The sequence below is a fragment of the Melanotaenia boesemani genome, chromosome 3 (assembly GCF_017639745.1).
Source record: "Melanotaenia boesemani isolate fMelBoe1 chromosome 3, fMelBoe1.pri, whole genome shotgun sequence".
NCBI lineage: Eukaryota > Metazoa > Chordata > Actinopteri > Atheriniformes > Melanotaeniidae > Melanotaenia > Melanotaenia boesemani.
Genome location: NC_055684.1, coordinates 25,958,934 through 25,973,554, shown reverse-complemented (window position 1 = coordinate 25,973,554; position 14,621 = coordinate 25,958,934). Strand labels below are relative to the sequence as shown.

At 38.4% G+C, this 14,621-nt stretch overlaps 2 protein-coding genes across 3 annotated transcripts in view; both read right to left on the bottom strand.

The window, feature by feature from the left end:
• Positions 1-3,178: 3,178 nt before the first annotated feature.
• Positions 3,179-11,415, bottom strand: LOC121637209 (kazrin-A-like). Of its 2 annotated transcripts, XM_041981214.1 has the most exons (7): positions 11,349-11,415; positions 10,960-11,122; positions 10,159-10,390; positions 8,964-9,065; positions 8,333-8,499; positions 8,061-8,157; positions 3,179-5,967 (listed from the first exon to the last, which is right to left on the bottom strand). In XM_041981214.1, the coding sequence occupies exons 2-7, from the start codon at positions 11,028-11,030 to the stop codon at positions 5,806-5,808; spliced, it is 831 nt and encodes a 276-aa protein (XP_041837148.1). In that variant the 5' UTR covers positions 11,031-11,122; positions 11,349-11,415; the 3' UTR covers positions 3,179-5,805. The 2 variants fall into 2 exon arrangements, with proteins under 2 accessions (XP_041837148.1, XP_041837147.1); XM_041981213.1 differs by lacking the exon at positions 11,349-11,415 and having other exon boundaries at positions 10,960-11,212.
• Positions 11,416-13,078: 1,663 nt separating this feature from the next.
• The window catches only part of LOC121637208 (kazrin-like), a 113,125-nt gene continuing 111,582 nt past the window's right edge, over positions 13,079-14,621 (bottom strand). The window contains exon 10 of the mRNA XM_041981212.1: positions 13,079-14,561. Coding sequence (XP_041837146.1) covers positions 14,391-14,561 — 171 coding nt within the window. The 3' untranslated portion in view covers positions 13,079-14,390. The remainder of the gene's footprint in view (positions 14,562-14,621) is intronic.

The window sequence follows — 14,621 nt, the reverse complement described above, 5'->3', positions numbered from 1 at the left end:
CATTAGACAGCTCACTTTGGACACTTTGCCACCCTTCTACTCAGAACTGGAACGTTTTTTAGAACCTTTGGCTGGTGGAGCAACGGCACTCTATGGACTGTGGAAGAGACGTAGACGGTGTAGGTGAACTGGCGCACTCGTGAAGCTCAGACAAAAGGGTTTCTGCACCGTGCTCCCGGCGATTCACCTAGCCAACATCCACTGTCTCCCTAACAAGATAGAAGAGCTGCTGAACAGGATCATGCAGAGATTCTGGTTGTAATTTTAGGGCACTTTAACCGAGCAGCACTCAGCTATGAACTGCCTAAATACAGACAGCATATGAATTGCCCCACCAGGGACGAAAACATATTGGACCATTGTTACACTGTTCTGAAACATGCTTATTGCTCTGTCCCCCATGCAGCTTTGGGTCATTCTGACCACTGCGTAGTCCACCTCATTCCAGCCTACAGGCATAAACTAAAATTTGCTAAGCCTGTAGTTAAGACTGTGAAGAAGTGGTCAGACAAATCCAAACAGGAAACTCCAGGACTGTTTTGACTCCACTGACTGGAGTGTTTTTGAAGCAGCAGCCATCAACCTTGATGAACTTACAGACATTGTGACGTCATACATTAGCTTTTGTGAGGATGTATGTGTGCCAACCTAGTCATTTCGCTCGTACAGTAACAATAAACCTTGGTTCAATCCAAAACTTGGATACCTCCGTTGAGCCAAGGAGGATGCCTACAGGAGTGGCGACGGAGCCCTGTACAGACAGGCCAGGAACACACTGTCAAGGGAGATCAGAACGTTCAAGAGGCTCTAGACGCTGAAAAAGCAGAGGAACCAGTTTTCAGCTAACAACCCAGTGTGATGAGGCCTGCAGGAGATCTCCAGCTACAGGAGACACCCTGCCCCTACTGCTGAAGCCAACAAAGCCCTGACTGACAACCTCAACAGCTTCTACTGCAGATTTGAGAAGGAGCACTTCACACCTGTTCCCCTCCTCACTGCAGCTCCTCCACCCACTGACATTCAACCCCTAGCTCAGTTCTCAACTCAACCCCACCAACCCTCTCGAGTCCCACTGACCCACTTTGAATCAGCAAGGGTGAAGAAACCTGGCAGCGCCACAGACAGAAGACCAGGAAAGCTCCAGGCCCAGATGGAGTATGGACCTGGAGCTTTCCTGGTCCTCCTGTCTGCGGGCCTGTGCAGATCAGATGGCTCCCATCCTCACTCAGCCCTTCAACAGATTTCTGGAGCAGAGTGAAGTCCCCTCCAGCTTCAAGCACTCCACCATCATTCTGGTCCCCAAGAAACCCACCATCACAGGACTGAATGACTACAGGCCTGTTGCTCTAACACCTCTAGTTATGAAGTCCTTTGAACGCCTGGTGTTGGGCCACCTGAAGTCCCTTACAGGAAACCTGCTCGACTCCCTGCAGTTTGCCTATCAGGCAAACAGGTCGGTGGATGATGCAGTTAACAAGGGACTGCATTACATCCTGCAGCACCTGGATCGTCCTGGGACCTATTTTAACGGATCCTGTTTGTGGACTGCGTTTAACACCATCATCCCCCACTCCCTCTGCAGCAAACTGTCCCAGATGACTGTGCCACCAGCACTCTGTAAGGAGATCCTTAGCTTCCTTAATGACAGAAGCCAGCAGGTGAGGCTAGGACAGTTCACCTTGGATACCTGGACCATCAGCACTGGTGCGCCATAGGAATGTGTCCGCTCTCCACTGCTCTTCTCCCTCTACACCAATGACTGCACCTCCATGGAACTGTCTTTGAAGCTCCTGCAGTTTGCAGACAACAACACCATCAACGGTCTTATTCACAATGGTGATGAGTCTGCAAATTGATAGCAAGTGGATCAGCTGGAGGTCTCGTGCAGTTAGAACAATCTGGAGCTGAGCATGCTCAAGATGGTAGAGATGATTGTGGACTTTAAGAGACACTCCCCTGCTCTACCCCCACTCTCAGTCCTCAGTAGCACCGTGTGCGTTGTAGAAAGCTTCAGATTTCTGGGCATGATCATCTCTTAGGATCTGAAGTAGGAGTAAAACATAAGCTCCATCCTCAATATCCTCATCCAGCAGAGAATGTACTTCCTGCGGCTCCTGAGGAAACACAAATCCCCCTGCCCTCTATTCAGGACCTGTACTCCTTTAAAGGAGGACAGGGAACTGTTCCCATCTGGCAGGTGCCTCAGAACCCTGCAGACCAGGACTAACAGACACTGGAACAGCTTCTTCCCCACTGCAGTCACTTTATTGAACAGATAAACTGCTAACCGGCTGCACAATCCACAATTGCATCTCATCCCTCACATGTTTCATTTTATACTATCCTCCACTGCATCTGTTGTTTATAATGTATATTGATTCATATTGTAGTTGTAATTTATATTTGCATATATTGCTCTGTATATGGTAGACACCACTATATAAGAGTCTGTTTTATTACCTACTACTTTTATTCCTTACATATTTATTACTCACTTATCCTAATCTTGCACTAGAGTGAAAAAAAAATTCCATGTATGTGTTCATAATCGGCGAATAAAGCTGATTCTAATTTTGAGATCCCCCGGACGAACTGGCAAATATGACTGTGGAGTGGAAAGTCTGGGCTTCCCTGTTTAGGCAGCTGCCCATGACCCGACCATGGATAAGCAACAAAAAATGGATGGATGGGTCATTTTTAGGACATTATTGCAGCTGCTGTCAGTGCTTGTGTAGAGTGCAATTAAAAATACATTAGCAGATTCTGCTAATGTATCTCTGCATTGAATCCCTCCAGGTACTCCGGCTTTTCCCCTCAGTCCAAAAACACGAATGTCAGGTTGATTGATTTAGTATTTTAAGTTGAGCATAGAAGTGAGTGTGCGCATGAGTGGTTGTCTTGTTTGTGCCTGTGTTAATTTACTTGCGGCCCGTCCAGGATCTACCCCGTCTTTTGCCTGATAGGAGCTGGAATAGATTCATGAAAACCTTGCTTTTAGTTAAATTGTTTTTGTAATGTCAAGTTAACAAAAATACCTTTCAAGGGAAATACAATTTAAAAATGAATTATGATGCATTACAATATAGCCAATTTTGAACCCATGTTTTAAATAACAGAGAAAATATGCAAATACTAGACTTCTAAGCCTTGACAGACAAAAAAAGATAAAAGCTGTTCATTCACAGTTTGTCAACACAAATTTTAATGCATTTTCCCTGAAAAACAACAGCAACAGGCTTACAGTTAACAGTAATTTCAACTTTAATGTTGTCATATATGAAAAGTGCTGAGAGCTGGGCGAGGAGTTTTAAATGTCAAATCTGAGTGTGAAAAACAAACACAGTGTGAGTACTTCATTTCTTTTTCTATACGCGTTTGAACAGGTCTGAGCTTCCCTCTTAAAAAATCTTGGTAAGACAACTGGGAGACACCCAGAAAGTAGCAGAAAAACCTGTTTTGTACCATGTTCTGGATTTGCAAAACAAAACTATGACAATAGTGTTTTCTTGGTCTAGAACAGCCAACAGGATACAGTTGTGTGTAGATAGACCATGACTTATACCACTATATCCCTCACTTCATTCACTAAAACAGTGTTGCTTTTTTATCTTAAGAAAAACAAAACAAAACAAAAAAAAAAAAAACACATGAGGAACATTCAGTTTTATATGTTATCACTTTTACATCCCAACATTCATCTGCATGTTTTATCTACATTTGACACAGGTTGAATTCAGTGGTGATAATTCACTTCATAATTTATATCCATGTAAAATAAAAAAGCACAGGGATCAGTTTTAACTTAGTAAATATATGACTGATGTGTAGATGTATTATACCTGCTTAAGAAAGGAAACATTACTTTGCATGTGCTTTATGGTTTTCAGGGCCCTGCTCTTTGAACATGGCTGAACGGTAACGTAGGATTTTTACTTAAAGGAAGTTTATGGACTAATCTTGTGTGAAGATTCACATATAGGATGTTTTCTTCTGGGGCTCACAGCTTAAAAGATTTACAACATGTAGTTGTTAAATAATCTATTTACATCAAAATGACATTTTTCTTACTTTTACTTAATGTAATCAATTTGTTTTGTTACTCATATCAAGCTGATTTTTAAAAAAAGGAAAAAATGAAATCATATTAGAAATAATAAAATTAATATGTAAACTAGGTCCAAATAAAAAAAGCTTTACATGAGATTCAAACCCTAACATTTACTAATTGTGTGGCATCAATTCCACTCACCCGTCTACATGAGTCTAAATCAAAAAACTTGAAAGGGAAACTTCTTACAGAGTTGTACACTCTAATGATGAAGCAAACACAGATCATCTTTAATTTATCAGTATTGATTGTATGATTGCACTTAGACAAGAACCTTTGCAACACATGGTGAAAAAAAAGAAAAAAGAAAGAGAAACTCTCAATATACTGTATATCTGTTATTACATTTTCCAGCTGTAATTTTGAATGTTTCCATTGATTCAACACCCTGAACGTTACCTCAGGCCAAACAAGTGACTTTTTAAGGGGTAAGGCCATTTGACTTTAACTGACATTTTTCAATTTATACTTTAAAATCTTTTAATACTTTAATAATACATTCATATTTTAATGTCAAATTAAATTGCACACACTCTGTTTTTGCTGATCCTTTAACAATTTGAAACTTTTAGTTGAGTGTCTGCTTAATTAACGTATGAATGTACACTACATTTGGCTTTTTTGTTTACAACACAGATCTTTGATTGATTGTATGTTTTTTTTATGTATACAGTAAGTTTATTAAGGCAAATTAGCTTTTTATAGTTATACCAACATGTGATCAGCCTCTGTCATTTAAATATAAGGTAAGTCTATAAAAGTCAGTAATGTATTGGACTCCTGGTATTTGCTTATGTATCAAACAGCCTTAGAATTTGATTTAGATAAACAAGCATGGTTTCATTCAAAAGTAAGAAAAAAACCACGAAGAATGAGTTTATCTCTTCTATCTTGTTTGAAATTATATAAATACTGTATGAAATGAAAAATAATAATTTTAGCCAAACTGGTTCCCTCAAAACATATTTAACACAGTATAGCTGTCACTAAACATGCAAAATTTTAGGTTAGGAATTTTTGCTATTAAAACAACTTCCGATGTATTTAAAAATAATAACAATAATAATAAAAAAAACATCTATTTAAACCCAGGTTAATTTTTAATAAACATAATTCTTGTCTGGTTAACTTAATAGTTCATGTGGGAAGAACAGGGCCCTGGTCATTTCTGAGATAAAGCATTTTATAATGTCTTTTCCTATACTTTAATAGCAATTTATCATCAGGTTACATGTTCAGTTACTGAGACATGAACCAGCATTTTAAAAATAGTTTAAGTAAATAAATATTCATATAGATGAGTGCTTCAAAGATCATGTGAGACCTACTTTATATAAGGCATCAACGGAGCACTGAATGTTATTCCTAAGCTTTCTCATCTATGATGAGTCAGTCAGCTAGATTTTCTAATATTTTATAAAAATGATTTGAAATATTTAATAAAACAAACAAACAAACAAACAAAAATAACTAACCATAAAATCATCTTCTTAATTATATTTACAATAACTATATCAGGGGCGTTATTTCCATGTTGGTCAAAAAAAAAAAAAAAAAAAAAAAAATCTGATTTATCAAACTGTGTGGTATGCTCCTCTTTAAGAAAACTTAAAAGTCCAGCATTGCAGAATGTTGGTCCTCTCAACAATTATAAAGCAACAACAGTGTAAACAGTGATAAAGATGTTGATGGCTTGTTCACACATTGGTGATTTCCACACTCTTGAAGGTGTGCATTGGGCTGCCTTTGGCCCGGGGAACAGCCTGCACTTTGGCCTCTCTGGGTAAAGAGCCACAGCTGCTGTGGAAGCCCAGACTGCGCTCCACAGAGTGGCTGTTTGCACGTAGCCTCAATGGACTCTGGTAACAGGAAAAGACAGAAAACACAAAGTGGATTTTTTAAACTTCCAAATCCAAGATGATTTGATGACAAGTGGATGTCTTAAAAATTACCTGCTGAGTAAGTGAATTAATTCTTCTTCCATAATAGATCAAATACTAAAGGCATTGTCGAAATACTTTCCAGTGAAATTATTTTATTCTATTCTACTATTCTATTCTACAGTCATTTAGCAGACGCTTTTATCCAAAGCGACTTACATTTGAGAGGAAGAACAACACAAGCATGAATTCAAACAAGATGGGACGTCATAATTAAGTGATAGTCAGACCGCTTTTGAGTCCAGTTGGACCCAGGTGCTGTCATGTAGTGCTAGTGCAGTGCAGTCTTCGTATTTTTGTATTATGTAGTATTTTTAGTTTAGTTTTATGATTGTTAACCCTTGATACCTTTTTGTCAAAGTAACAAATTTTCATAGTTATATGTGATGTTTACGCGTAACTAAGGTAACCAACAATGTGGCCTCCATGAAATATGGTGATAAAGATGGACATAGACATGGCTTCAAATGCTAAGCACAGTTGTGAATGGACAGTGGCCGTGAGAGGCCAAAATTCTTCCAGATGTAAACATGTTTTCATCTGTGGGTGGATTCATTGTAGGGTGACCAGAGATACTCTTTTACCTGAACATGTCTTCTTTCTGAAAACTAAAAAATGCGTCTCACCTGGAATTTCAAAATCGTTCAGGATTTTGCTCTTTCTCAGCCTCAAATATGTTTACACCAGCTTTGTGTTGCCTTTCACTCCCCACGCTTATTATTTTTTATCAACTCTCTCAAATAATGAGCAAAAGGACAGGGAGGGGGAGAGGAGGGAGCCACAGCTCAGAGAGGCTGGACTAAATTTGTGTTTGTAAGTGTGCATAAATCTCCCTCCTTATATAGTCTCAGATGGGCTTCGCACCCATGAGGGATGCAAAGCCATTCAAATTTCCTGTTGAGAGGTTTCAACTTCTTCAGTGTTGCACAAACACCTTAATAAGACAAACTGAAAACAAAGTGCATGTTTTGGACTGATGGCTTTGACGACTTGGGGAATAAGCTGTTCAAGAGTTTTAGATCTCAATTTACAGTATCTACAAAGCTAAGAAATGCAGAAACATAAATGTAAATTCACAGACAAACTACAGAAAAAACTCCCATTTTCACCATGATGGTGATGCATGGGAAGCTCAGTGCATGACATGGAAAGACATGCAAAGTAAAAAGCTTGAAGCTCATATCTGTTCTGCATAAAGAGAGGTTTTTTTCTTCTTTTTTATGTTTGTGTGTGTTTCTATATGTTTATTACCTTATTGCTTTATAAAGGGACAAACACTGAACAGAAAGACAGTTGGTCAAAACTGATCTCCAACACACTAAAAATGGACTGAATGATGAATTAACCCTTTTAAGGTGTTACTTATCCCAATGGTGCTCTAACAGGGGCGTCAAACTCCAGTCCTCAAGGGCTGCTGCTGTCAACACACCTGATTCAAATCAAATCCAACACCTTCATCTCAACTTCTTCACAATGACCCATTAATTAACACAAGTCAGCCTCTCACTGCAAAGTGCTGAGTGAAGTGCAGTGTAGTTTGAGTAAATGAGGCTGTGCAGTAGTTTCATACCCCGGGAGGGGTCTCAGTGGCCTTGCCGGTGTGTTGAAAAAAGACAGCTTCAGGTTGGTCTTGTGAGGGTGCAATCCCCGTACTTTACTTTGTACTTCATTTCCCTCCCTTCCAGATTTTGTGACTTCTTAAAAGAAATATTTGAAAATGACATCTGGCCTCATCTTGAAATGCTCATACAGCCATTCAGTAAATTATTCATACTCACCTTATCCTTAAGGGGCACTAGCTAAGAGGGAGGAAACTCTCATATGAGTCATTTTCTCTCTTATTGCCTGTACAGGCAGTATTTTACAAGATGCTTTTATAAATATTATTCAAGGGAATTAATACACAACTTATCATATCCTTTGCAGGACATTGTGTGCCTGCAGGTTTAATGTTTACATCCTTTAACTTATGTTTAGTCTTCCATTTATGGACTTATGAAATGACATGATACCTTTCCTGATCTTCTGATCGACACCCTCTCTTCAGCAAAGCGGTTGACTGCCACAGGTGAAGAACAATTGACAACCTCAGTCTCCTGTTCTGCATTACTGGAAACACAAGGCATCACAATAGATTGTTACATGCTTATTAGTCGTGTCCTTAATGTGTGAGAACACGAATTTGTAAGAACATAACATTTAAGGTAAAAATGCTGGCAATGCTGAGGTTGTTTTATATTAAACAATGCACAATATGTCCAGTGTGAAAGTGTTTTTCATCTACCTAAGTGGGATAGCCAGTATCTTCATCTCTTCGTACAGGTGCCTGTGCAGCATGTGTTTGTTGCTGGGGATTCCCAGTGCTTTGGCCATTACATCCGTGTTATAGGACTGGTCCAAAGCCATCACTGCGCCATGAATCCCTTTACCCTGAAGATTGTCTGCAAATTCCTGAAGAGCACAAAGGAGAAGGAGAGCACAGATCACACAATGTGCTCCTAAATGAGCAATGCAGAAGGGGGGGTTGACTCTGGTCATATAAACTTCTAGGTCCAGAAGTTAAATCTGGTAGTTATAACATACCGAAGAATAAACGTTCACAAATAGAAACATGCCTCTAGTGTTTTCTTTAGGGGCTGAAGAAGTTTATTTTTATTTTGTTTTTTTTTTTAACTGCTGTATGTTCTCCAGAAATAAGTATGTACAAGGATGACTTTTTAAAAAAAATCTCATGCTGTGTGGTCTGTTTTCCGTTACAATGTACACACTATTTTCCCCCTATTTCAGCAGTTTGAGATATCAAAGCAACAAAACTATCATTATATTTGAGGCAACCCTAAAAACACATAATTTGTGGTATCTGGCTCCAGAACTCCAGAGCGAAGGGGATTACCATCACTGACCGCCTCACCCACCTTAAGGTCTATGTCTCTGATCCACTTCGCCACTCTGTGACATGTCCAAACAATGGTGTCCCTGTTTTGGTGCTCACACTTAGTCCGTCGTGCCTGCAGGGCCTTTCAAAACATTACAAATGAATAAGAACTACTGTGGCAGGGGCCAATAAAAACACAGATGAAGGTCTGCTAAGATTACGCAACACCATGACCTTTACAACACAATGGTGCTTAAAAGCTTGTGAATGCTTTCTTTATATGTATATATATATATATATATATATATATATATATATATATACATATATATATATATTATATTTAAAATAACCTTAAACCTGTTTTTGCCATGAGTCACGAAGAAGTAGTAGAAAAACTTTTAAATTCAGTATTTCTTAAAGGAAAAAACAAATATTTTATATATTCGTTAGCTATAAAAGTATGTGAACCTAACAGTATCTTGTTTAATCTCTGTACAAAGCAATGGCTGCAAATGAATATTTCTAATATGTGTGTATGTTAATCAGTTCTGCAAACCAGCCTGAATTTTAGCTCATTCTCTGTACAGAACAGCTTCACACCTTGGACATTGATTGTTTTTCTCACATAAATCGCTGATTTCAGAGCTTTCCACAACATGTTAATTCACCATGAGTTGCTGGCTTTTCTAGAATATAAATTTTATTGTCCTTTTACAATTATTTAGTGGAAAATAATTGTTTTCTTTTTGATATAATTATTTGGTAGGCAGACAGGAAGGTTTGTCTTTATCCTTGCAGCTCTGCTCTCCTGAAAATTACATATTTTCCTGGTTGTGGACACATGAACATTGACATTTCTGAGAGATCTTTGTTGGCCAACAACTCCTTTGTGAGTGTCACAATGATCTTTCATTTGTAAATTATAGATGGTGAAGTTCTGCCTGTCCTTAAAACTCTTCATGCTATTGTAAAGACTAACCAGAAATTCATGTTGTTAAATTAAAGTTTAATAGATTCCTGTAATATAAAGAAGCAGGACACCTTCTCATCCATGATTGTAAACGCCCCACTTAAACGTAAATGACTTGTGAAAGTCTGATGATATTTTAGGTCATATTTATGTAGGGTTCTGCAAAAATATAACTTTTAATGAATATTAGTCAAAACTTCAAGCATTTTGGTTTTTATATCTGGAGGGATTTATACATCATAGTCATCCATTGTAATCTGACCTCTTTGTCAAAGCTGAGCATCTGCAGGAGCTGAATTGCCAGAAGAAGACTGGTCTGGTGGAAATGGTCAGTGATGTTGAAGAATCTTTCCAGGTCCCTGCGGCTAAGAGAGTTGAGCACTCGTCCATCTACTAAATTAGTCTGGAAGATTTGAGAGTATTGAGGCAGCCCCACGTCACTTAGCCATGATGTTGCAACCCAGTGGTGGTCCATCTCGGATGCTTTTGATAAACTAGAAGATAATCAGAAACCAATCAGTTATTGTGGTATTGTTGGCAAAAGACGTTTACAAAGTCAAAAATAAAAGCAACCAAATCTCTTCTGTAGTTGTTATACAGCAATCAACCATAACACTATGACCACCCGCCCAATATTGAGTAGATCCCCGTTTTCTACTAAAAACATGACCCATCAAGCCATGGAGTCCGCTGAATTTCTGAAGGTATGCTGTGCTGTGGTATGTGGCACTAAACCATTAGTAGCAGATCATTTAGGCTCAGTAAGTTCTGAGGTAGGATCTTGCAACGTCTTTATTCATTACATCCTTACAAATGCTTGATATACTAACTCATCAAACTTGTTATCAAGTTCATCAAACCATTCTTAAACCATTTTTATGGTGTGACAGGGAACATTAATCTTGCGAAAGAAGCCATTGCCATCAGGGAATAAAATTTCCATTTTGAAGGAGTGAACTTAGAAACATTGTTTATAGGTGCATTTGTTGAATAACATCCATATCAAAGGTAGTATCCAAGGATTCCCAGCAGAACATTGCCCAACGCATCACGCTGCCCTTACCAGCTTGCTTTCTTCCGAAAATGCATCCTGGTGCTATGTCTTTTCCAGGTCAATGACATACAAGGCCCCATCCATCCATATGATGTTGCAGAAAATGTAATTCATCCACCTTTGGCCATTGCATCATGGTTCCCTTTTTATGCTCGCGTGCCCATTTTCCTTACTATCAGTGATACAGCAGCATGGACATCAGAATCAGAATCAGGTTTATTGCCAAGTAGGTTTACACGTACAAGGAATTTGTTTTGGTGCATGGGTGCCAACAAGAGCAGATATATATATATATATATAAATATATATATATATATATATATATATATATATATGTAAAACAATTAAATAAAACCAGTCTGTAGAACCAGTCTATAACACATGAAACTAAGATGCACCTTGTGTTCTGACCTTGGAGAACCACAATTAACCTTTTCTGCAATTTGTCCTCCAGTTGCTTTTCTCTGTGATCAAGATCAGCCAGACTTTGCTTCCCATGAGCATCAGTGATTTTTGCCAGCCCAAATCTTCATCTTCAAAGTTAAAGCATTCAAACCTTGTTACATGTATTGAAATAAATATTACCACTTTTCCTTCTCCATTATGCAAACTCATCTTCTTGGGCCTTTACTCACCCTTGCTCTCCTTCAGCTCTCCGGTAATCCTCAATGGCCAGTCTTACTTTTCTGCGATGAATTGGATTACTGATGCCCAGACCCAGCTCTAAATCCTCATCCGTAAGGCCCAGCAACACCTAAGAGCACAAATCCAGTTCATTGAGAAACAGGAACAGCACCCCTTTGTCATGAAAAAGCCAAATAAGCAGGAGAAACTACTGGCACATGTATAATACCAAGAGGAATACCTTTCCACTTTTGACGTTTTCTGAGCAAGCTCTCAGGTACATGGGCATCCCCATGACAACCTCCAGCCAGGCCTGGACTGCTCCTGCCCTCCACAGTGACATGCACGTGTTTCGAGTGAGCTCCGCCTGCTGGAGGCGGTCCAGCTGCTCCTCTCCATCAGATAGGCTGTTCTGTGTGAGGCTGTCAGAGTCTGGAGTGGTCAGGAGAAGTTTATGGTGTGGCATAAAGGAGAGGTTGAGGGTCAGAGGGATATTGAAATAAAAGACATTGACTCATCTGGAGAAAATCTGACAGCCAATGGGGTTTTTAAACTTAAAAAAAGTTCACTTTCTTCTACAAAAATATTTGGATGGTAAATTAAAATAGCAAATTTTGTCCTTCTTTTTTCTAGATGAAGAAATCAGTCAATAAATATGTCTTTCTGTGCACATTAAGATCATTCATCTTGTTGTGTAGAGTATTTAATATAGGCTTTAAGCTTTTCAGTTGTTCCAAATGTTTAGAAATTACACCAAATAGCCACTAGATGGTGCCACAATATCTCAGTTGAAATACTCATGAATGAATTAAGCTAGCTAACCAAGTTTATGGTACATCTGCATGACTGGTTGTACAAAAATCTCAGTTTGTGTTTAAATTTATTGATATACAACATGCTTAGCTCCTTGTAAATAACACAATGGTACTAATGGTGCAGTGTGAATGTTAAATAGAGCTGTTAAATACTAATAACTATCTGATGATTATGATGAGACTTAAGACCATTAGGATAATGTGTTAGAGACACAGGGATCATTCATAAATCCTCATGCTTCTGCCCTTTAATAGTCTATTTCTAAGACAGGAAACACTGATTCATACTGAACCGACGAATCCAGGATGAACTCTATGTTTATCTGATTCGTCTCCACATGCTGACAAAAATGCTGCATGCAAATTCCATCGTCGCTCAAAACAGCTTTCAAAGAACATTGACGCAAACTTGTATTTTCCAAAGGACATGAGAAATATGAATAATCCCCAGAGTGCAGAAACAGACAGCTGGTCATCACAGATGAGGAGTTACTCACTGGTAGGAGAGAGTTGCCATTAAAAATGGCAGGAGGAGAGGGAGAGACACATTAGACTGGGACACAAGAACAAGATTACTCATGGAACAGAAAAGTGCAACATAGTATTCAGTTTCTAGTTTTATTTTTAAAATAAGATTTCATTTCAATTATAATTCATCTGGAAAATGCTAAAACTGCCTTAACATTTGGCTGCAACAGCTGCAGCAGATAAATATTAGAAGTTACCTCTTTGTTTCTCTCATTTTTAAATAAAATAATAGATTTAATCTTTTTTTTTTTTGTTAGAATTTCCTTAAATCACAGAGATTTCTTTCCCAGGAAATGAGGGGGAGATTCTACACAAAGCAAAACAAAAACAGGAAAAATAAGGGAGTGGTGTGGGGGAGCGCAGGCATGCATTCATAATGCAAGAGATAATTTGGTTAAAGAGGAGGGGTAACACAGGAGCAGAAGGTCTGTGGAGATCATTAATTTGATAACAAATGAATAGATGTTTAACCAAGGCAACACAGAGGGATCATGCATATGTTTAATGCAGTCCTTTGTCTCAGATTGGCACATGTTAGTTAGCACTCAGTAAGAAATGAGTCACACAATCTGAGGAGGCTAGTGCTAACAGTGATGCACAGATTTTTTATAAAATGAGTGTTAAAACTTTGGCACTTGCACGTGGTTTTACACCAGACAAGGGGTGGGGTTGAATAAGCATCACTGCTAATTTTCAAACATCTTTTTGGTTGTCTGTTTAAATCTGTGCTGTCAAATTTTCTAGGGAAGACTGACTCTAAAACCTGTGCTGGTCAGCCACTCTTTTTTTTCTTTCTTTCTCTTTTAATAAAATGTCTTCAGAAAAACATCTCTGCTGTTCACAGCAGTATTTTAACAGATACTGTCAGTCAGCATTTTTATAATTGTGATGGCAGTCTTGTAACAGCAGTATTTCTAATAAGTCTTTAAATTAATCAGATAATATCCCTTTTCTCATTTTAAGACATAGGCCCAAGAGGCTGGGAGCAAGAAAAAAACTTAAAAATCAATGTTGCCATGAAAAAAAGCAAGTGTAGAGTAACAAAAACTAAATGACATTTACAGTAAAACACTAGTTTCACAATAGCTCCTATGTACATATGAACATCAGTCCTTCAAGTCTCCAGTTATAAAAAACATAATACATAAAGACATTTTTAAGATAATACATCATAAACGTGTCTACACATTGTAATAACCTCATATATATATTTATATGCATGTAAACATATATACATATGCATACATGTACAACTATAAATATATATCTAATTTACAAACATACAATCTTAGAGCAATTTACTGTACATTTATGGGAATAGCAGTCTTTTTTATTTTAGGGCTTTTCCATAAAATCCACCACCTCTTCTTTCAAACAAAACAGTCTTCACACATGGTTAAAGCAATTTTGATGTCCACACAAAATAAGCACACACACACACACACACACACACACACACTCTCACACTCAGCTTCACCAGTCGGCATCCTCCTCTATGTAATAATCAGGGGTGGCTGTACCATCAAACAAGCCGGGGTCCAGTGACTTGCGCTGTTTGCCCCGAGTGAACACCCGTGATAGAGATCCCAGAGTCATCTTTTCCTTCTTCTTCTTACGCTTCTGGTCTTCCAGGTCCTCCATGGACTGAGTAGACAGAAGAGACAGGGGGCTCACGTTACTCAGCAGCATTAAAGCCACAAACTT